Here is a 23,799-nt window from a genome sequence, read left to right on the forward strand (position 1 = left end):
CCGTCTAAATCTAAATTTCACAGGTTTTTTTATTTTTTTATTTTTATTGACCGTCCCTAGAGCAAGTGGTAAAGAGCTTGGTGGTTGGTACCCGAGACCCAAGCTCGAATCCTAGTTGATTCACATTTCCAGCTAAGTTTATTTCTAAATAAAATAAACGAAGCGGGTAGCGTGCTACCTATCTCTAAAAAAAAAATACTACAGATTTTTTTTATATTATAAAAATGTAATTATTTTAAATTTTTATTTATAAAATTAGATTTAGACGGTGAATAATGAGCTTTTTTTTTAAGAGGTGAATCGTTTGCTACTTTCAAAAAATGATAAATTACTCGCTGCTTTTACCAAATTTATTATAAATTTTCTATATCTAAATTCTAAAATATATATAACATGAAATAATAAAAATAACTTTAACGTTTGAAAAGGTGGTAAAATATTTACCTATTTTAAAAGTGATGAATTATTCACAATATAAAATCATTAGTATTGTAAATAATATTTTTAAAGAGTATTTGTAATTATAATATTTTTAGGACTATTTTTGCATTTAGCTCTCTCAAAAAATTATTTTCACAAATAATCCCGCTAAATTTATAATTATAATTTTAGCCCTATCCCCGCCACGCAGGCGTCACGTAAGTGTTACGCAAGCAAGGGTGGGGTGCGGAAATAAGTTGAACACGATAATTCATTCAATATGGCTAAACACGGTAAATAATTCACCGTATTTATAAAAAATATAAGTATTGAAAAGAAAAAATATAAGTATATAACACAAAGAACTATTTATAATATCTAAATAGGATGAATGATTCACTGTATCTAGAAGAAATTTATATTTTTATGTGTTTGAATATATGATGAATGATTTATCATGTCCAAGTTAAAATTTATAGCGATGTATTTGCTATTGGATATTACGTGTACAGAAAGCTGCATTACAACACTAAATAAAAACTCGAATTCGGTGGTCTGTGCGGTTTCTCTTCCGCCGCTGTGTCGTCGTCGGAGCGGGCGCGCGGCCGGCCGGCTGAAATGAGGGCGATCGTGCAGCGAGTCTTGTCCGCCAGCGTCGAGGTAACTACTCGTCATTTTTTTTTATCATCACTTCTGCTGATGCTCTCTTACTATTCATTCTCTCTTTCGCCGCCCCGCCCCCCATTCCTCTTACTTCTTCTACCCCCGACTCGACTGAATCTGAATCTTACACGAAAGCTGTGTCATGCACGCAGGTGGAGGGGCGCGTGGTATCGGAGATCGGGCCCGGCCTCCTCGTCCTCGTCGGCATCCGCGACTCCGACGCCGACTCCGACGCCGATTACATGCAAGCATTTTTTTTTTTTTCCCTTTCTCCTCTTCTTCCCCCTTTTCTTTCCCCTTGCTCAATAAATTGCAATAAGCTTACTCGAATTTTAATGAAACTAATGACGGATAATGGATGAGTCCTTTAGCTTCTTATTAAAGTTTCCATTCCTTCATGGGATTAAGATTCCAATAATTTTTATTTTTTTTTTTGACCTCGACAAGTAAGTTCATCTTCAGTTTGTAGATAAAGCCCACTTACTAGAGAAGAAGTTGAGTAGGTTGTTTGCTAACAAAGGGGAAGTGTAGTGGCACGCCTCGGCGCAGTTAAGGGTGTTGAAAAAGCTTGTTGCTCACAAACCTCTCTGTCTTCGCTTGATTCACCGACTTAGTTCGAGTTCTTGAGCTCAAACCATGCTTTTGAGCTTGATCGATTAAACGAGCTGCGATTGAGCTAGACTCAGCTAGCTTGAGCTTGGCTCGAAAAAGCTCAACCTATTGAGGATCTTGCATCAATTCAGGTTTAACTTACCACGACGGTTAGCATATTTGCTTCCTTAAACCCAGCAACCTCATCCTTTCAAATAATATATTTAAGCATCACATAAGATGATCAAATCCTTACTTTTGACATGCAAGTCAACTCGGGATCAACGTCCGTAGTTTCGCAAATTATGTATCACACTTTATGGTGCTAGAAGTCGAGCTGAATGCGAATCCTTATGACACGATATTCTCACTTTGAAAAGATCAAGAAGTTTTGGTAAATCATCGAAGAGCTGTTTTTTGTTAGTAACCTACTCAATTTAATGCGATAGATGATTTAATCGCATTAGATATCCCTGGATGTTCAATGGCAAGCATCGGCATTAGATGTCCCTGGATGTTCAATGGCAAGCATTGGCATTAGATGTCCCTGGATGTTCAATGGCAAGCATTGGTAAATCATCTTTATTGTTCTGCTTTTTTATCTTATCCTTTGATAAGATTGACGGTGTCTTGTACTGGAACTATGATTCTTATTCCTCTTGTAATCTTTTCACCTTCTCTATGGCACTCTATTATGTACTCTACCTTCTATGGAAGACTCAGCTTTGCTTGTTTAGACTGTGAAACTATGATGCATGCCAAGACACCATGTCATCCTCAATTTTGCAAATATTAGTCAACTTCTGCGGTGTATTTTGTATGAACCGACAGGGGTTTGCAAACTTAAACATGTACCAATTGTACAAATTAATCTTCATTACCAACCAAAGCAATGAATTTTGACTTGTCGGTCTGTTAAGTTGTATACAGCACTTTTAACACAGAATCCAAGGGGTTGTTATTATGTATGGGTTTGTGACACCTGGTCCAATTTTCTTGATTACATAATTATGAACACAATCTTTAGTCATAGAGAAGTAACGTAGGAACTTTTTTAGCATTTCAAAAGGAAGAATAATTACTAAGAAGAGTGCTTAGATAATGGCATGTTGGTTGCTACTAATTTATCTGACTGTCATTGGCTTTGTGTTTACATCTTTGTCACCATCTCCAAATCTTCTCTACCATATATTTTTGGACATCTATAATACATCTCACCAACAATATATATATTGACCTCCTTTCAGATTGTAGCATCCGCTGATCCTACTAACAGAAATGCTCTATTTTACGTACTTATAGAAGCATGGATTGTTATTGGAGTTGTGATCTCCTCCTTTGGCTGTTGTAATAAATAGCATTTTTTCCTTTCACAGATTCATTTCATGTATTTTTCACCAATGCTCTTCTATAGTGCATTTTGTTGGCATTTTGTTGGCATCACACATCTATATAAATTCTTACATTCTCATTATCTATCAATCCTATTAGGTTGTAGTTAGATTTGTGGTTCATCTAAATCGAGCCAAATTCTAATTAAATTTGGATAAGATGAGTTTTAGACTTATTCAGATAAGTGGAGTTTAATTAATTCAATGTGTATGCATTATATAATACATTTTCTCCAATGTAGAGACTAATTAGAATTCTTATACATTAAATTAAATTAATTAAACTCTACTTATCTTAATAAATCTAAAACTCATCCTATCCTAATTTATTTAGAATTTGGATTGATTTAGATAAACCACAAATCTAACAACAATCCAAGGGCATGTTTGGTTCAAAATGGGAATCGAAATCAGAATAGGAATGAGAATGAATTGGAATAAAAAACAGAGTGGTAAAAACTCTAATTTGTTTGGTTCATAAGGGGAATCATAATCGGAATCATGTTGAAATTGAAATTCAAAAAGACTAAAGTTTAATTAAAATTTAAACTTACTATTCAAATTCGAAGTCAAAATTCGAATCCAAATTTGAATTCATAATTTGAACATAAAATTTGAATTTACAACTCAAATTCAAGTTCAAAGTTAAAATTTAAATTTAGAACTAAATTTAAATATCAAACAATATTAAAATTTATACTTGAACTTAAGAAGTTAAATATTGAATTTTGAATCTATAATTCAAATTCAAATATAAAATTATAATGTAAAATTAAATTAAATATAAATCAAGTTTTGAATTTAAATAATTGTTAGAAAAAAAAAAGAGTTCTTCTCTCAATCTTTTCTAGAATCAAAGTTAATTTCCACCTCCATAGGGAGGAATCATTTTGGGGGGAGTCGATTCCCCTTCCCTTCCAAGGGGAATCGGAATGTCAATCCCTCAAACCAAATACTAACAATGCGAATGGATCATTCCTATTCCCACTCCAAGGCTCAAATCCTTCAAACCAAACATGCCCTAACAATATACACCGTAGTTTGATTTGTAGTTTTCAACCATAGCGCTAAGCCCACCATATAAACTCCATCTTGACTTGAATTCTTCATATTCTCTACCAAAACTCCGAAGGGGTTCTCAAGTGCTGCTACATGTACCGATCAAGTTTATGCAATGCTTGAGTCACTGGAAGAGGCTTAGGAAACATAGCAGCTAGATTATCTACAGTGCGTATCTTCTTTACGATATCACCCTGTGCTACCACATCATGAACAAAATGATACCGGATATCAAATATATTTCATTCTCTCATGAAATATTTCATATTTAGAAACATGTATAGCACTATGGCTGTCACAATAATGGTGGCCGTCTTGACTAGAAGCAAGCTCTTTATATAAGCTTCTAAATCAAATAGCTTCTTTTACAGCCTCCATCATAGCAATGTACTCTGCCTCAGTGCTGGATAGAGCAACAGTAGACAAATAGCTTTAATGGAACAACCACCAAGTGAGAACATATATCCAATAAGTGATCTTCGTGTGTCCAAATCGCCTGCAATTCTGAATCAACAAAACCAACTAAAGAGTCATCAGATCTCCCAAACTCCAGACATACATCAGAAGTTTCTATTGAATATCTAAGAATCCACTTCACCTACCAATGTGTCTTGCCGGGATTAGCTATGTATCTACTTACAACACTAACAGTGTGTGAAATATCTGGACGAGTGCAGACCATCGTATAAGTAAGACTTCTAGTTGCGTTAGAGTGTGAAGATGTGACATCTACGACTCATTCTCTACCAACTGTGACGACAAAGCAGCTGAAAGCCTAAAATGAGTAGCAAGCGGAGTACTCACGGACTTAGCGTTTTTCTTTCAAAACACTCCAAAACTTTCTCAATATATTTCTTCCGAGTCAAATATAATCTTCCAACTTGTGATCTCTAAGAATTTCCATATCGAAAATCTTCTTAGCTACTCTCAAATCCTTCATCTCAAATTTGTGACATAATTGTGTTTTTAACTTGTTAATTTCAAACATGTCTTTGGAAGCAATAAGTATATTGTCAACATAAAGTAACAAATAAACGAAAATGCCATTATCAAGCATCCTGAAATAAACATAACTGTCGCACTTACTCCTCGAGAGCCATAACTAATCATAAATGAGTCAAATCATTTATACCACTGTTATAGAGACTGTTTCAAACCATATAAAGCTTTCTGTAATAAGCAAAAATGATCTTCCTTTTCTTGGATAACAATACCTCAGGCTTAGGCATGTAAATATGCTCTTCGAGCTTACCATGCAAGAAAACTGTTTTCACATCAAGCTGCTCCAACTCCATATCTTAGGTAGCTCGTAAAAAAAGAAAAATATGAATAGAGCTATGTTTGATAACAGGTGGAGAAATATCATTAAAATCGACCCTCTCTACCTAATTATAATGCTTTACAACCAATCTTGCCTTGTATCAAGCATTTTCAACACCTTGGGTACCTTACTTCTTTTTGAAGATCCATTTACAAATAACAATTTTCTTTCTTTCTGGTGGCTTCACCAACTCTTCATTTATTGCAACCAACCAACTATTTGAGTTAGCATTAGAAATAGTTCTTGTGTACGTGTAAGGCTCATCAGCATCAACTGTCTCTTTAGCTACCGATAAAGCATAGGCCACCATATATGTATATTGTTGTGGTGGCTTTATTTGTCGCCTCTGTTGACCTATAGCAGCTCTATATTGTAGTTGCATTGAAGGTTCATTTGCTTTGAAGTTATCATGTAGCTACACTAGATAAGATGGAGAAGAGGACCTTCTTGTAGAGATATTGAGTCATCAGTCTTGAACTCCACCTGCAACTTAACATTCTCCACCTTCTCTAAAGTAGTGTCAACAGTAAATTCCTTTTTGGGGTGAAACATAACAGATTCATCAAAAGTAACATCCCTACAGATAAGATATTTAGATGCTTTGAGATTAGGGTACCATAATCGATAGCCCTTAACTCCATATGCATAGTTAAGAAAAATGTATTTTAAAGCTCTATGTTCTAGTTTATCATTATCAACGTGAGCATATGCAGGGCATTCAAATACTCCTAAAGTAGAATATTCAGTGGGTTTTACCAGACCATACCTTCTCCAGAGTCTTACGACCATAGTTGTATGTGGTGAACGATTCACCAAATAAAAAGTAGTAGAAATTGCCTTTGCCCAGAAGTCTTTCAATAAGCCAGCATTCAAGAGCATACAATGCACTCTCTCCAAGCGGGGTCCTATCCATATGTCTATTCTGGTGCGGCATATGTCTGACTATTTTGGGACGAACTATATCCTCATTCTTACAAAATTCATCAAACACAGATGAATATTATTCCAAACCGTTATCTCTTCTAAGTAACTTAATTTTCTTCTCTGTTTGATTTTCAATTATAACCATTCACTGTTTGAAATGCTTGAACACCTCATCTTTGTGCTTCAACTTAAACACCCAAACTACTCTGTAATCATCGTCGATAAAAGAAAGCATATATCAAGCGTTACATTTAGGCGGAATATGTGAGAGTCTCCAAAGATTAAAATCAAGGATTTAAGTGCCGTGGCACGGGGTCGTGGCGGAAACTTGTCGGCACGGTACGGCACGGTGCGTGCCGAGCCGTGCCGATGTGTGCCGGTGAAAAAAATTCTTGTGTGCCGACACATAATAGCATGAAATATTTAGTTTCTTTAGCAACAAAATATTCTAACTATTTATTATGTCTTTTTATCACATCTTTTGAACTTTATTGAGGAAATTACTTACTAATTTAAAAAATAGAGGGTTTTGAGCTGTGCCATCGGTACGGGGTCTGTATCGTGTCGGTATCTTATTGGCACGGTACGACACGGTGGATACGGCCCGTGCCGACGGGCACTTAAAACCTTGATTAAAATGAATATAATTCATAGTGCCTTTCGTATTGTGAATTGTTGTACTGAAATTTATCCTTTCTGCTGGCCAAGTACACAATGTTCGCAAAGCTCCAATTTTCCTGTACCTTGGCCACATAAGAGACCTTTTACTTAATTCAATCATCCCGCGCTCGCTCATGTGCCCTAATGACGTGACATAATTTGGTAATCCTGGAAGTCAAGGGGTGTGCTCTAGAGTTTGGTCTGCCAGAGGTGTTCATACACGTTGGATGTAGAGATTGAGCCGAGCAATTGGTGAGAGAAGGAACCACGTTTAGGCCTTTTGTACGGACGTAATTCGAGAATTTTCTTAGGCAGTACGCTATAGAACATCGGGTCTTTTGAGAGAGCTAATTGTTGTGCTTGGCCTTCGACAATAACAAGGTTTTCGCTTCGTCTTTGCTGGTGGACGTAGGCCAGTAGCCGAGCCACATAAATATTTGTGTGCTTTATTTTGTCCTCTTTTTTTTTGTTCTCTTTTGGTATTTTCGCCCCCGACAAATTAGATATTTCTGCTTTTGTTATAACAACCTGATATCAGAGTCGGATTGTTTGTTTGGGTGTTCAAGATGTGGATGAAGTTTGAGATCGAGAAGTTAGATTGTTCAAACAGTTTCGCTTTTTGGCAAGTTGAGATGCAAGCCATTTTGATGCAACAGGGATTGCAAAAGTCGTTACTGGAAAAGGAGAATATTGGCACTTTAGATAATCCCACAGATTTTCTTATTAAGCCTTTTTCGATGACCAAGTTCAATTTTCTGTAAACTTGATTTGTATGTGCAGCACCATTTGAGGAGCCCTTTGGGGTTTTGATGGAGAAGACGGAGAATTCAAGATCAAGGCTTTAAGTGCCCGTCGGCACGGGCCGTATCCACCGTGCCGTACCGTGCCAACAAGATACCGGCATGATATAGACCCCGTGTCAATGGCACAGCTCAAAACCTTATATTCTTTAAATTAGTAAGTAATTTTCTCAATAAAGTTCAAAAGTTGTGATAAAAGACAAAATAAATAGTTAGAATATTTTGTTGCTAAAAAAAATAAATATTTCATACTATTATATGTTGCCACACAAGAATTTTTTTGACCGGCACGTATCGACACGGCTCGGTACGCACCGTGCTGTACCATGCCGGCAAGTTTCCGGCACGACTCTGTGCAACGACACTTAAATCCCTGTTCAAGATAAGGTGGAGAATTTTTAAATATGTCTCAAATTCTTGAACTGAAGATTTCCTAAACCCTATTCTATTTCGATCAATCCATTTAGTTAGGATAAGATTATGCCTAATCTTATTGAGATTATTTCTAGTCTTATACACTATGTTTGGTTCGCGGTTAAGGAGGGAATAACTCTTTAACCCCGAAGTTACTCCTAAACACAAAGGATAACCCGATAAGGGTTGGGGTTTGTTAATCCCACCCCCCCGAAATAGCCTAACCCCGCCCCAAAATACCCTGCGTACTACTGTTCAACCCCTCTCCTCTTGTTCATCTTCTTCCCCCTCAGCCCTCAGCCCTCCCTCCTCGTCGCCGCTGGTTGGTCGGGCTTTCCTCCGGCCGAAGCGAGTCGTAAGGGCTTCACCTCGTCGCCGTCGATCGCAAGGCCTTCACCTCTGGTTGTAAGGGCTTCGGCTCCCCCGAAAATCTCAATCCCCTTCTCGTCGCCGTTGCTCGTAAGGCCTTCACCGACGGCCCAAGCGCTTTGTACTTTCTCCTCCTCGTTTCGGGTCAACCCCTATAACCGGATCAGGTAGATCTGGATAGATCTGTGCCGGCCTTCACCTACGATTTGGGAGTTTTCTCTGTGGTCTCGGATTAGTGAGTTGTTATTGTTTGTAAAATTTTGGTAATTTCAAAGTCACAAAAGTGAGCTGAAAATAATTTTTGGTAACAAATTATGCTCAAATTAATTTAATTTGACTCCCTAAAAAAAATTGCAATCATCTAAATTTAAATGCAGAAAATAAAAGCTTTTATTTACATAGATTCATGTGATGGGTATTTTGGTCATTTTATCTCTTTAACAATCAACTATCCTTCTTTTTCCACCTATTCCAACCAAACACTATTTTGCTTATTCCTGGACTAAACTCAATTCTCAACCAAACACAAAATTACTCTAATCCCACCTTAACCCTGAACTTAATCCTATCCCTGGAATAACTAGCTTTTACTTAACCCCGAACCAAACGAAGCCATAGGGTTTTAGTCACTAATATAAATATATCCTTTATTCTGCTGATTGCTAATGCAGATGAGAAAAGGGTATGAGTGTATCATAGAGGCTACAGTTTTGGGATAGAGGCATTTTTTATACTCCGTTTGGATTATAATATAGTTTTGCTCCGTCTTTGCATGTGGACATAGACTATTGGCTGAATCACATAAATATTTGTGTGCTTCATTTTTATTCTTTCTTTCTTGTTTATTTGTTGGTCTTTTCATATCTAACGAACTAGATCATTTCGCTTTTCTCATAAGGTATCAGCGCAAGTCATGGATTCATAACAAATCCACATGGCTCTTCTAAAGGAATAGCTGTATTACCTCGACCTAGTCAATCGTCAATATCATTTGGTACATGGTTGCTCGATTCTTGCTTTTTTTTTCCCTTATCAATATTCTTTAGATGCTTGTTCAAATAGAAAAGCACGGTTTCATGCGCCGACCGTGCCAGTCAACCGGTAGTTTTGTAACCCCAATACTTAATCAAGTACATAAATCCCTTTATTCATTTATGTAGTGAGATTGGGAGATTTCCGAACCTTATGATCTTTTGGTTTCTAAGTACTGTAGGACATGAAGTACTCAAAATAGTGCAGTTGAGCATAGGTGCGACACATTGCATGTGTTGCTAAATGAATGGCATCCCCTGTGTATCACTCAAATCCTTGCCTAAAGGCAAAAAGGATGATTTAGTTCTTTTCTTCTTGCTAGGCTATTATAGTTTGAGAAGTTCCATTGCTGGCTTTTCTACCAAGTAGGATAATCAATGTAAGGGTTGCTTTTTCCCATGATTGCTCACAGTAATGCATGCTATAAAGTCTGATGATAGAATCACCTTAAGATGTATGTTCTGATGCCATTTATTGTTTCTCAACATCTAGCTTTTCTCTTTGACCCTACATTCTCTAAGAAAGAATTTGGGCATGTATCTTTTCCCTGCAATTATTAGCCCAATGTCCTTGCAACTTCCAGGAAGTTGACTTTGCACCCCTGGCGTGGAATTAACATTTGCGAATTCACTATTCCCGATAAGGGGCATAAAGAACAGAGAGCTCGCAGTATGAGGCCACTCTGAACTTGCGAATCGGAACTCTATGGAATTTCATGAGTTCTGCCCCTTAGTTCGGCAGAAACACATGCCCTTGGATGATTTAGGAAGACCTGTATGTGTACTGATTTGTCCTCTGTTGAAGTGCTAATTTTCTTTTGTGAAGCAAATTGCTAATCTCTTGATGTTTTATTCTGTAAATGCAGATGTAGAAAGGTTCTAAACATGAGGTTATTTCCAAATGAAAAGACTGGAAAAGCATGGGATCAGAGTGTAAGTCCCAGAGCTATACATGAATCTATCTTTTCTCCTTTAAATTGGATAATTGATGTCATTAGAGCTGATTTGTCCTACAGATGAGATTTTCTCAATTGTCTGAGCTTGTTGGCAGGTTATGCAAAGGCAATTTGGAGTTCTATTGGGTACTACTATCTGCACATTTCTTGGCTTATGATTTTTTCTATCTTTGGTAGCTTGGTTTGTATAGTTGCTGATCGTTCTTTATCATCCTGTGGTCCCTCAGTCAGTCAATTTACCTTATATGGCATTCTCAAGGGTAATAAGCCAGATTTTCATGTGGCTATGCCACCTCAGGAAGCAAAACCCTTTTATGCGTGTCTAGTTGAGAAGTTTCGCAAAGCGTACACTGCAGATTTGGTGAAAGGTAACAAGTCTCATTTCTTTATTCAATTTGTGCCTATTGTATTGTATACATGTGATCACATACAATATGTTCCATTTACTCGACCACATTTTGATCAAGTATAATAAAAACTCTATAAATGCATTTGCATGTTATATGTTGGTCATCCTTCAATATCATCCTAATTTTCCATATAATAAATGTTCACTGTATAAATATATCTCTTTAAGAGATTACACTACAATCTAAAAATCTAACATTGCATTCTTCTGAGAACCATTTTGGTGCTTTACTTCAAGGGGTAAATTAAAAGTTAATTTGTTGTTAGTCATCTAAGTGCTTTGTTAGGATTAGTGAAAGAGAATTAGTCATGCTATTGCTATTGCTATTGCTATTGCTATTGCTATTGCTATTGCTATTGCATGACACACCTAAAATGTAAAGGTCTTATTTGGATGTTAGAGTAAGTTATCTGATGATAATTTATACGGCATGAAGCTTTTCTTATGTAATTGGGAGATAGGAGTTGGATTTTTCGCTCCTTGAAAGGCTTTAGCATCAATAATTTGGCAGGATAACATATTTTGCCTACGAGGTGATTTTTCTAATTCCGAAAAACTGATTTGAAGGCCGATTATGCTATTCTCTTTTAGACATTTGATCATACTCCTAGCTTTCAATTATAATAGAAAACCCTCATACCAAAATAGGATATCACTGAATAACTTATTATGATATTCAAATAGGGCCAAAATGTATCTCAGGTTATCCCTAATTTTATTGGAGAGCAAGCATCTAGCTGAAGTGCATGCTTTGAATCTCTTTCATGGGCTGCATCTCTCTCTGCTCCTCAGAATGTACCTTTCTGATTAATCTGTATAGCAAAACTATCCTCAACTTCTATGGCTTTAATTATGCTTTTTGTACAGAGTTCTAATCTTTGAGTATGTATAATTCCAGATGGTATCTTTGGAGCAATGATGAAGGTGGCTCACAGCAGATTCGCTGAATAATCGACTATTTTCTTGTTTCTTTGCCTTTTCCTTGCTGAATTAACGTTCCTCCGCCACATATGCAGGTTAATTTGGTAAATGATGGCCCTGTTACAATGCAACTTGATTCTTCCGCAGCACAAGATTCATCTCAACCAAGGTTAATTTGCCTTTTTTTTTTCCTTCTTTTTCTGGTAAAAACGTAGAGAACTTATCTAAATTATAGGCCATTTTGATATGGCTATCTAACCTTTCAAAATTTTGATTTTACTGCTCAACCTCTTATTTTGTTTGATGTGAATCAATCAATGACATTTTGACTTCAAAATTTGAATGCGTTGTTTATCTTTACAAATATAGTTAGTACATGTCATGCAGTTGTTGCAAATATAAATTCATTGAAGTAAGTAATTAACTTAAAATTTGAAGTCAAAGCGCCCGCCGTTGACCGACTAAAATCAAACAAAAAAGTTAGGTAGTAAAATTAAAATTTTAAAAGTTTGAGTAGCCGATTTAAAATGATCCATAATTCAAGTTTTATACGATTTTACCTTTTATTTTCTCTCTCTTTTCCATTTCCGTTTTCTTGATAACGAAATGCGGCATGCAACGTTTGGTTGATTTTAAGAGCCTGGAGTTCGCTTGCCTGTGTTGGCTGGTCTTTTGACTTGATATGATTTTGCCAATATCCGGGCAATCTTATCACCTCTACTAAACTTTTGTTACCTGCAGGAGTGCTGCCTGTGGGCTGGTGGAAGAAACTGAATGATGACAGCAGAATTGATTGGGTATGCAGTTCCTTTTATTTCCCCTCTCTTTTCAGCACGGGCATTTTTGTTCCTGTCATTTGCGGATCCCTAGTGTATTTTCTTTAATCAGTTAATACACAATCTACTATCTTAAAATGAATAAGGAAAAAATGGAGTCAAAGATTGAAACAAAAGATAATTGAAGAAGAAATATAATTTCTTTCTGATTTTTTATAAATTACAAAAGACTTCTTTATATAAAGAGAGGTCAAGCTAATACATGGTAAATCATGAATTATAGTATACAATAATATAAAGAATGTCTATTATCCTATAAAAGGAAAGATATAATGAAAATTAAGTGAACCAAATATTTATATAAGGTAACGCCCCCCGCAAACTCAAGATGGAGTAAACACTGAGAGTTTGGATAGAAGGTATTGATGACGTTGAGTAGTTTGAGAGTTGGTAAAAAAACTGGCAAGTTGTTGAGCAGAGGGAACGAATGGCAGAGATATTGTTCCATTAATATAATGATAGCACACAAAGTGACAATCAATTTCGATATATTTAGTGTGTTTATGAAAGACAGGATTATTCGCATCTACAGAATGAATTTTTTTTAATATTTATATTCAGCGTTCTCCCTTATTTTTGGACTCGAGATATTTTGATAGCCACTAAATATGGGCTTAAATTAAAATGAGAGAATTAAAATATTAGGAGCTTAATCTGGTATCATGTTAAATTATATGAAACAATCACTGTTCTTCAATAGCTTAAGCCAGTAGAGAATGATGTTTTTATATATTTAATGTCCCCCCACGTCTGATATCATGTTAAATTATGTGAAATAATTGTATTTTTTAAAAAATCTTGAGCTAGTAGGTTACGGTGTTTTTAATATTTATATTCAAGATAATAAGTTGCTTGTTTGCTCTTTGCATATATGTTCCATAAATATCTTCCCGTTTCAGGATTTGTTATTCAAAGTTTAAACCTTTTACAGGTTTGAGGAAGGAGGAGCAACTCTTTCAAATCTATTCCTCTGAGAGATATGAAATACTGTCATTTCTCGTGGTTTTTTAGTCTATGCTAATCCGCCTTTAGTTGTCTGTAGAATAAAATTTGTACGGATATGCATATAATTATCTATAGACTTGAATTAAGTTAATCATTCAAATGAGCCATTTTTGTTTGAATGAATAAACAACCATTGTGGTAATTTTATTGTACTCTTGAATAGGACATCTTTATGGAGGGTCCTAGTGATCCAAAATAAGATATATTTACCTTTGAAGTTATTAGTGTACTAGTGAAATTTTCCATGAGCTTTTTGTTTTTTTGTTTTTGTTTTTGTGTTTTTCTTTCAGTTTGATCTTAGGTATAACTACTATTCTAAAACACAAGGAATTGGTTTATGATATTGTTGTAGCAGTTTTAAGCTCTGCTTTCATGTTTTAATATTAAAAGCAATATTTATTCTGATACAAATTATCTAAGCTAGAATCTAAACTATAATAATGCTGAGAAAGAGACCAACTGATCCATAGCTCTGTTAGATTGCCTAATTAGATTGAATAAGCTCTATCTCGATTACTAATAAATACATTTGAACTAGAACTAATAACAGTGTGTAAGATCTACTCAATCGGTACCACTAGAAGTTATACTTTCGAATTTCGATTATTCTAATCCAACATTTACTGTCAGAGTACAAGGAAAACAGTAAATGTGAACCAATAGTTAAAATGCCGTTGCAATGTTACAAGCACCGTCCCTTGTAGAAAAATGTTTGGTTTGTTAGAAAAGTTTCGAAAACTATGTATTTCTTTAAAAAAAGTTTTTTTAATGAAAAAATACCATCTTAGTTTTAATTTTGTATAGTTGGAATCTTAGGTACTAATCACCGCTAAATCTTTTATCACTCGCGTTAGAAACAGTCAGTTACTTCGGCCAAAAGTTCCGGGGCTAATGATGCACTTTACCCCAAATTGAACAATTCTTTTGAAATAGGTCAAGTATTCTTATGTTTGTACAATATTTTGTAGTGTTGGTGTAGAAAAAGTGAGACCATATTCCGAAACATGCTTGATCGAGATTAAATTTATAAGCCAATTTTGTAACAATATTACGTTGTTGTGATTTTAACACTTGTTTAGGATGTTAAAACTGATTAATTAAATATCCTGGTGTTTAATTACATGTTTAGAACCAAATCTAAAAAGTTGGGTAACTGGAAAACTTTTACCAGGATTATTACAAAACTTAAATTAATCTGTACATTTTAANATCGAGATTAAATTTATAAGCCAATTTTGTAACAATATTACGTTGTTGTGATTTTAACACTTGTTTAGGATGTTAAAACTGATTAATTAAATATCCTGGTGTTTAATTACATGTTTAGAACCAAATCTAAAAAGTGGGTAACTGGAAAACTTTTACCAGGATTATTACAAAACTTAAATTAATCTGTACATTTTAAACTGTTTATCTCCTTTTCAATTCACCCCAAAATTACATAGGATTGTGATTAATTATTTTGTTGTATCCCGTATTTCTAAGAAGAGTAGTATTGTATCAAGAGTACTCGTACCGCTCTATTAAAAAAAAAAAGAAGAAAAAAATATATGACTAATAAAAAAAATTCAATATTAAGAAAATATCTCGTTTTTACGGGGTATCCAAAGATTCCAAACACGGCCTAATTATATAAAAACACATATGGGTCAATATATATATATATTTAAAGTTTGCATTTAATTTTGAGTATTATAACCAACTCATCAAAAGTAAATCTATTCAAAAAATTAACAATTTTACGGGCCAGGGCCATCTACAACCAAACGAACGTGCATAAATTTATGTATTTATCCTCCAATTCATGGTTCTTTTAGATCGATTTGGTTCTCCAATTCCACTCTTTCCAAAAATACTGCTAAATTAATATTAATCATAAAGAGAATCGGAGAAATATATTAAATCCTAATCGCATTATTATTATTATTATTATTATTATTATTATGCAGAGACGGCTAAAAGAAATCGTAAACGCGCATGGTCGTGAATCTTCCTGTGAGCCACCTAAAATCCCTATAATAATTTTCAACCCTCCCCCACCTTACTTTCTTTTTACTCACGAACACAAAAATTAATTATAATTAGAATCTCCTGCATGCCACCACGCGTGGTAATTAGGTTATAATGCAGACGAACGGAGGAGGAGGAGGAGGAGGAAGAAGCTGCAGCGACGGAGAGTCGGCGGGGTTGCGGCAGGCGTGCGCGTCGTGCAAGCACCAGCGGAAGCGGTGCGCGGAGGACTGCTTCCTGGCGAAGTACTTCCCGGCGGAGAAGCAGGGCGAGTTCAGGGCGGTGCAGAAGGTGTTCGGGCTGAGCAACCTGACGAAGATGCTGCGCGCCAACGCCACCGAGGCCGCCCGCCAGCGCGCCGCCCGCACCCTCACCTGGGAGGCCGAGTGGCGCGACCGCGACCCCGCCGACGGCTGCTTCCGCGAGGTCGCCGAGCTCCGCTGCGAGAACCGCCTGCTCCGCGACCGCATCGCCGCCCTCACCCAAGCCCTCACCTGTCAGTACCCGACCCTCCCGCCGCTACCGCAGTTTCTTCATCACGACGCACTGCAGAACGATACCGTGAGCATAATATTGAACAACAACGGTAATAGTAATAGTAATGGTAATAATAATCTCGTACGTGAGAATTTGAGCTACTACAATTTTTGTAATGGACCCGTGGGCCCGGTGTTGGGAGCAACGTCTATATCGTCGCCGCCGAGTTTTGTAGACCAGGGCAATTTCTCACCGTTTAATGATGATGATGAAGAATCGAATGTGCTACTGCATCCTGATGCAGTAAACTAAAAATGAAGAGGTAACGATTTATACGCAGAGTTACTAATTATTAATTTATAAGGTAAAATTGTAAAGGCTATTGACACCTGACAGTTTCATCATCATATCATGGTTTTAGTTAAGTTTTGTATCAAGTTCATACGATTCTATTTAAATTTTGTACCACAAAATCTTAACTACGGGAATATTTAGATATGATATATAGATTGATACTAATCAACCCAAAATTGTTTCCATCATTATTAGTGTTTTAATTACCTTTGCTAGAGATTCTTTCCTCCTTAATTTGTTTTCTCCTATTAATGCATGTGCAATGCTAAATCTTAGAGAAAGAATAATTGAAATCCAAGTTTTTTAGTTACAGTACATGTTATCTAGATGTTGATTCCTGTGCTATATATCATGCATGCAGCTCCTAATCAAAATCACAATTTGCATTTTTTTCTCTAATAATTATATGTAAGAAACATTGTTTCGTTTATTTTTTAGATATGAACTTAGTAAAAAAAAAAAAATGAAGTAACTAGATATCGAATTTGATTAGAACCTCGGAAACCAAGCATCAAATCCTTAGCTCGCTAGGCATGATTGATAATAGAGAAATCAATTAAGGATTAAGTTCTAAAAGCACAATGTAATTATATATACCTAATCACTTCTAAAATCTAAACTCGTAATTACTAAGCTGATTTTGAATTCATTATAGTTAATCTTCTAAACATACTTTTTGGCACAACATTACAGTGCCAAATTACTTTACGTTTTCATGGATTAAAGTGCTAATAAAAGTCATTGGAGAAGTCATCTGCTATTTGGCACCAGCACAATTAATTCCTAGCCAATTAAGCTAGTTTGGCCCCTGAAAGCACACATGAGCAACACAAGAAATTTTAATGCAATATGTTACAAAAATCGGGTCCAACGACGACTCGAAAAAATTATTGGGTTAAAAGTTTCTGATTTAATTATTGGTTGACGTCAAAAGTATTTAATTATTATTTTAATTTTATTATATAGACAATGACGCAGCCAGAAAAAAACTACTTAGGATTAGTTTTTGTTATTTGAATTAATTTTCGAAATTTTATTTTCGGTAATTTTGTTTTACTGATTTTTTTTAGATTTTTTGGGATTTTTATAAGAAAAAAACTTCTAAAAATTAGGGATATGATTTTAAAATTTTAAATTAGGTTTAGATATATTTACATTGAGGATGATGCAACCAAATTAGCATTAGAGTTTCTAGAAAAACATGACTCCACCAAAATGAGTCGAAAACTCGATTGAGAATTAAAAGCTCGGTTCGAAAAACACCGACTGTCTTAGAGCAAGTGGCAAAGGGCTTGATGGTTAGTATCCGAGGTCCCAAGTTCGAATTTAGAAATAAACAAAGCAAGTAGTGTGCTACCAATCTCTCAAAAAAATAAAAAATAAAAAATAAAAGCTCGGTTCGAGTTTCGGGGGCTGGGAACACTCAGTTGAATTGGAATTAGAAATTCGGTCGCCAGGGGTCGCTCGGTTGTTCAACTTTGGTCCGTTTGGTTTATTTATAAACAAATCCAGCAATGGTTATTAGTTTATTTATTAGAGACTAGCAAAATATATTTGGCTCTTATAACAAATCCAGCAAAATATATTTATGGATCATTAATTCAAATGCTTTATTATGTCTAGCCGAGTTTTTAGTTTATTTATTATTTTATACTGTAGAACTCACTATCAATAATAAAATATTTGAATTAACGATCCAAACTAGTAAATATATTTTGCTAGTCTCTAATAAGAGCCAAATTTTTATAATTTTATGCTCACTATTGTTCTCCATACGTATTATCGCTTTGACCTCACGCAAGACAATGACTGCCCTTTATTGGAGCATACATATGACATACTGCCGTCGACTCAAACATGCCATCAACTGTAGTCTTTTATAGGTAAGCAGAGCTTTATTGGAAGTGACGTGTCCTATTTCATCAAAATTGATGAAAATTTGGACGATTCAGGCCTAACTACCGTATATAACATAAATGTTAGAAACTCAATGGTTAAAAGTACAAGCTTAAGGAAAAATAGGTAAAGATAATTAGGAATTAATGGTGCAATAATTAACCCTTTAGCTAATAGCAAATTGTATCAAAATTAACAATTTTAATTGAAAAAAAATATATAGTATTTGTTGTCTTAACGGTGCAGAAGAATTCAAATTAAGTTGTTGAATTGTATACGAAAATGCTTTAACTATCAGGATTAAGGTTAATTTGGTGATCATAATTTGAGGAATACTGCTTTTCAAGTTTCGTTGTTCATCTCGGAGCTATTTGATGGGCTAAAAAATAATTTAGAAAAAAGATAAAATTTGGGTTTTCGCGTTTCCTTTATCTATGCATCAAGTAGGGAGCGATTGCTCGATAGATAGGCGAACAAAAAATTTTGATGTAGGGCTCGTAAGTTCAAATATTTAGAGCATATTTAACACATTGATCTTCTATTTGAATACTCAAATATCAATTGTCTTGTGGAAGATTTACCTTTGATCACCCAAGCTCTATATTTATGTTAATGTAAATCCAAGAGCTTGTTTCTGAGGATCTAAGTGACAACCTAAAGATTAATTAAAGACGCTTTTACAGATAAGTTCCAAGTCTTTATACTAATATATATGTTTTTCTTCTTTCTAAGAAGATCTTACAATTGTAATCTTTTTCTCTCTTTTACAAAGTTTAATTATTTCACTAAAAAGTTTGCTTAAGCTTAGAGAGAAAGTAAAATAAGTATAATGTTACAACAATTTCAAGCTTAGTAAGCTGCATTTGAAGCACCAAAGCCCCTTATTTATGGTCAAAATTTAAAATCTGTCCGTTACTGTGATTACGCTATTTCGGGGGTTCGAAAACACTTCTAGGCGGCCTCTTCCGCAATATTTCGTGCTTCCTACTTAATTCATTGACTAATCTAGTATAGTTTCAGGCCCCCAGAATAACTTTCGAGTGTTCAAATTTGAAGAAGTCTTGATCGCACAATTCTGAATAGAGGGCTCACACACAACCTTTTGAATTTTGGATGCCCAGAACAATTTCATGAGCGCACAAAATAATTAATACACTAACAGCCTATAATCATTTCGAGCTTCAAATTTAAACCTTAGACTTACGGGCGTCCAAAACTGCTTTTGGATGCTCTGGAGGCAATCTGAACGATTACAACGTAGATCCCAGGCCTTAACTCATTTCCGGACCTTCCAAATGTCTTTCCAGACACCTGGACTTGCGTTCGAAACACTATATTGTGCTGAAATTTAATTTTAAAGGGTTTGATCATAGCGTACGGAACTTGTATAGTGAGCAGATATGAATGGGATATAGTATGTGATACTAGTTAGAAGGATTTTCATAAGTAAAAGATAAGTTACTGCTTATGGAAAGAAGTTTAGATTATGAGAAAGATAGATTTAATAGACCAGCATCGGATTATGGTCAAATTAGTGAATTATCAAAAGATGGTTGTGATTAGAGTGTTCATTTGATACATCCTGAAATTTGAAGTTGTAGGAGTGAACTGGTGAGGTTTTGGGTAGTGATGAATGATAGGTGTGGTTGTAAGGTTTGGTAGTGTTGAAAATCGTGGGAGAGATTGTTTTGCGATTTTGCATAGTACATGCACTATTTACAAAGAAAAATGGTGAGATCAACACATTTCAAATTTTTTTCACAAAAAAAGTGATATTTTATTTGCCAAATTGTGTGAAAATTCACGGAGAGGTTCCACTGTGCAAAATACATGCACTAGGGAGCTCTTAACAAGAAATTTTGAGTGTGGGGGACTAAAATGCAAAATTACAATCACTTTCACAATCATTTTGTCATTCTTATCCTTCAAAGTCAGAGTAGAGCCTTATATCCTTTCTCCATCAGTTGTCCGATACTCAGTATGCTGCTCTTTAATTCTAGTACATAATATATATTGGAGATGAATTCTTCTTCACCACTATTCGATTTAAACATAATTTTTTCTCTTTCTTTAATAGGTATTTTGAATGAATCACCAAATTTCACATTGCTATCAACATTCTCATCCATTTCAACAAATAGTTTTTTCCTTCCCCACATATGATTTGAAGCACCGGAATTCAGAAACCATACATATTGTGGATCCTTAACTTCGTCTTGACATGCAAGCAATAGTCAAGTTTCTACAACTTCATCTTCTAAAGTATTGTCTATTAGTGATTCACTCCTTCAATGTTCTTATGCCAGCAATCTTTGTTGTAGTGACCATATTTTTTACAATTATAACATTATATGTTCGATCTTGCACCACTATAAGACCCTGGGCAATTGTTATTATGTCCGCCTCTTTTTGGTCTATATCCATGTTGTGAATTGCGACCATTGTTGTTGTTATTCTGTCGACCATTAATTGTTATATCTTTTCTAGTTCTTATATTTATTATATTTATTTTCTCCGCTATTTTTGCTTTTTCTATTATCAATTTTTAATTTTGACTTGAGAGCCTGCTCAGTCGGCTCGTCTTCAGGCACCTTTCATAGTCTTTGCTTATGTACTTGGAAGGATCATGTCAATTGGTTGATAGAAAGAGTACTGATATCTTTTGACTTTTCCATAGCGACAACAATATACTCAAACTTTAATGTGAGGGAACGAAGAACCTTTTCTACAACTCGTTTATCATCGAGTTCTTCTCCATTTCGCTTCATTTGGTTTGCAATTATCAAAATGCGAGAAACATAGTCCGTGATACTTTCGGACTCCTTCATTTGGATTGCTTCAAATTCCTCTCGAAGCCTTTATAGACGAATCCACTTCACTTTATCATCTTTTTTAAAGACGGTGACAAGAATATCCCAAGCTGCTTTACTTAAAGTTGCTTCAGCAATTTTCTCAAACGTCGACTCGTCTACTGCTTTGTAAAGATAGAAAAGGGCCTTTTTGTCCTTCTTTCTTGCTTTCTTCAAATCGTTTTGATGGGTTGCAATTAATGCAGCTTCTTCTTGCTCTATGTATTTTTGGTACCTATTTTTAACTAATTTTCAAAGGTCTTGAGAACCAAGAAATGCTTTCATTTGAATGCACAAATTCTCGTAATTGTCTTTTACTAATTTTGGGATTTGGCTTTGGAAATATTGGTGGGAAATTAAATAAAGAAATTACAAAAATATTTAAAACTAGAACAACCAACTTTATTAAATATAACTAAACTTTAGTACACAAGAACTTATTAATACAACTTGATCCACTCTACATCAACATAACAAGTAATATACATTCTATTTATAGAGCATGAAACAATGCAACATATCACGAAAACAAGCATTCTTTCATTAAAGGACACAACCTAAACAAGAAGACGCAACTTTAGACAAAGAGATACAACCATATGAAGGGATAAAACCTTTCATAAGGTACACAATCTTTTATAATAAACTAATAAATTAACAAACTTATAATCTAGTAGTTTCGACCAGCATTATTGCCAGTGACCTTAGTGTTGTGCAGCATGGCCCTCCTAAGTGCCTCTACATCCTTGTGCTCCCCTTTGTTGCGGTCGGATTGGTCCCTGATCGTTCCCAAGGACTTCGTGGCTTGAAGAAAAGATTGCTCCACCTTTTTTGTCAACAGTCGTCGGTGCTCCAAACTATGAGCATGATGTTCGAAACATCGTTACCTATCTACCAATGCAGTTGGTTGGTTTCCAAGTTGTAGAAGCATCGATAACGAGCCAAAACATTAATTTTGATAACTATAAAGGTACTTATATGAGTGGTGGATCTTTTGTATAATTGTACGACAATGACTATTTTAGGCAATATTAATTACGTGTGTTGAACTCCTGGACTGATCGTCCAAAGTTGAAAATTTAATTCGGAGTGGACCGGGGCTTTTCAGTGCTTTTGTCATCGAGATTGTAGTTATAATGCAATTTCGGTTTGAAATGCATATAAATATTACTGTGACTGCCTTTGATGAGCATATTTGCCTAGTCGATCCTCACTCTCTTGTGCGTTTGATGGCAGCATGAGGATTGCGGTGGGCACCGACGCCGATAAAGGCATTTCTAGAGCCCGAATTGGCAAAGATTCAGTTTTCAATTTACACTATACATGTGGTTGCACTAGCACTTAAATTGGTGTGTTTTAGGATAGAATGTGGTCTAAGGAGACTTATGGCATGTCTCGGGACGCTCCAAGGAGTTAGTTGGAGGTCTCGGAGGGTTAGGTGATGGTTTGTGTGAGGTTCAAAAATGGGTTAAAGAAACTGATATTGTGATCACACCAATTCATATTATTGGCAACTCAATATTGTAGGGTATTGTCGGTTTGAGGTTGGAAGGTGGTTTGACTCTTATAGAGTCGGCTCAGAGATTGGTCAGAAAGTCGAATGAGAAAATCGATATTTCGAGTATGTTGTGGTGCACTTTGATACGATATAAGTGTGTCAGCATGCACTACAGAAAAAGTAGCGTATAGTTATGCTTTTTTGGCGATGCATGCATAGGGCGTCGGCACTTTTAACCATTTGTTGTTAATATTGCGACTCTAACGCCTCATGTCGGCAAGTTCACGCGCGGAACTTTTTCCCGTTCGCACATTGGGGTTGGAGCAAAAAAATCCCACCTTTTTTTTTTTTTTTTTCCAAAACCCACTTCTTTTTTCCCCCAAAACCACAAAACCCACTTCTTTTTTCCCCAAAACCACCAGATTCTCCTCCTCTCTCTAGCTCTGTCCCTCTCCCTCTATTATTAGCAAAAGCAGAGGGAAAGGCCGTCGCCATACGCCCTCACCGCGGCCGTCGCCGTTCGCCCTCACCGCGGCCGTCGCCCTCACCGCGGCCGTCGTCATTGCCGTCGCCATTGCCGTCGTCGTCACTGTCGCCGTCGCCGCCGACTCTCCCTCACTGCTCCAGTCGCCGTTGACTCTGCTTTCGCTTTGGATTATATTTGCCCTAACTCTACTTCCACCCCCTTCTTCTCTAAGTTACTCTCTTCCTTTTATTTATTTATTTATTTTGTGAAAATCTTTTTTTTTCTTTGTATCTCTAGGCTGCTCTTCCTTACCTCACAAATTTTTCTACTCTTTTGAAGAGAAGAGCAAAGGCACTCAAGAATTAGGGCTAAATCTTTTTAAGTACGAAGCATGCATATTGGAGGATTTTGCAATCTTCAACTGAAAAATACAACCTTTGGCTACTTGCTATGGACTAGGATATTATTCTATAATTGTA

The 23,799-nt window shown here is 35.7% G+C and overlaps 2 protein-coding genes across 5 annotated transcripts; both read left to right on the plus strand.

Moving 5' to 3' along the window:
* On the plus strand, positions 930–13,991 carry LOC109716747 (D-tyrosyl-tRNA(Tyr) deacylase). Of its 4 annotated transcripts, none has more exons than XR_002218028.1 (10): positions 930–1,080; positions 1,236–1,327; positions 10,510–10,576; positions 10,695–10,725; positions 10,827–10,967; positions 11,391–11,409; positions 11,693–11,803; positions 11,907–11,932; positions 12,025–12,098; positions 12,671–12,726. XR_002218028.1 is itself a non-coding variant. In XM_020242302.1 (9 exons), exons 1-8 carry the CDS (start codon positions 1,039–1,041, stop codon positions 12,705–12,707), a joined length of 510 nt encoding a protein of 169 aa, XP_020097891.1. In that variant the 5' UTR covers positions 930–1,038; the 3' UTR covers positions 12,708–12,726; positions 13,697–13,991. The 4 variants fall into 4 exon arrangements, 2 of the variants coding, with proteins under 2 accessions (XP_020097891.1, XP_020097890.1); XR_002218029.1 differs by having other exon boundaries at positions 11,711–11,803; XM_020242302.1 differs by lacking the exons at positions 11,391–11,409; positions 11,693–11,803 and adding an exon at positions 13,697–13,991.
* Positions 15,737–16,631, plus strand: LOC109716857 (LOB domain-containing protein 12-like). Its single transcript, XM_020242461.1, has one exon. It carries the CDS (start codon positions 15,895–15,897, stop codon positions 16,567–16,569), a length of 675 nt encoding a protein of 224 aa, XP_020098050.1. The 5' UTR covers positions 15,737–15,894; the 3' UTR covers positions 16,570–16,631.

This window comes from Ananas comosus, linkage group 10, assembly GCF_001540865.1.
Source record: "Ananas comosus cultivar F153 linkage group 10, ASM154086v1, whole genome shotgun sequence".
NCBI classification, from domain to species: Eukaryota; Viridiplantae; Streptophyta; class Magnoliopsida; order Poales; family Bromeliaceae; genus Ananas; species Ananas comosus.

Coding starts and splice junctions, on each gene's coding strand:
- LOC109716747 (XM_020242301.1), top strand. CDS start 1,039: ATGAGGGCGATCGTGCAGCGAGTCTTGTCCGCCAGCGTCGAG. Junction 1,328..10,509: donor GACTCCGACGCCGATTACAT/GCAAGCATTTTT, acceptor CTGTAAATGCAG/ATGTAGAAAGGTTCTAAACA. Junction 10,577..10,694: donor GAAAAGCATGGGATCAGAGT/GTAAGTCCCAGA, acceptor GCTTGTTGGCAG/GTTATGCAAAGGCAATTTGG.
- LOC109716857 (XM_020242461.1), top strand. CDS start 15,895: ATGCAGACGAACGGAGGAGGAGGAGGAGGAGGAAGAAGCTGCAGCGAC.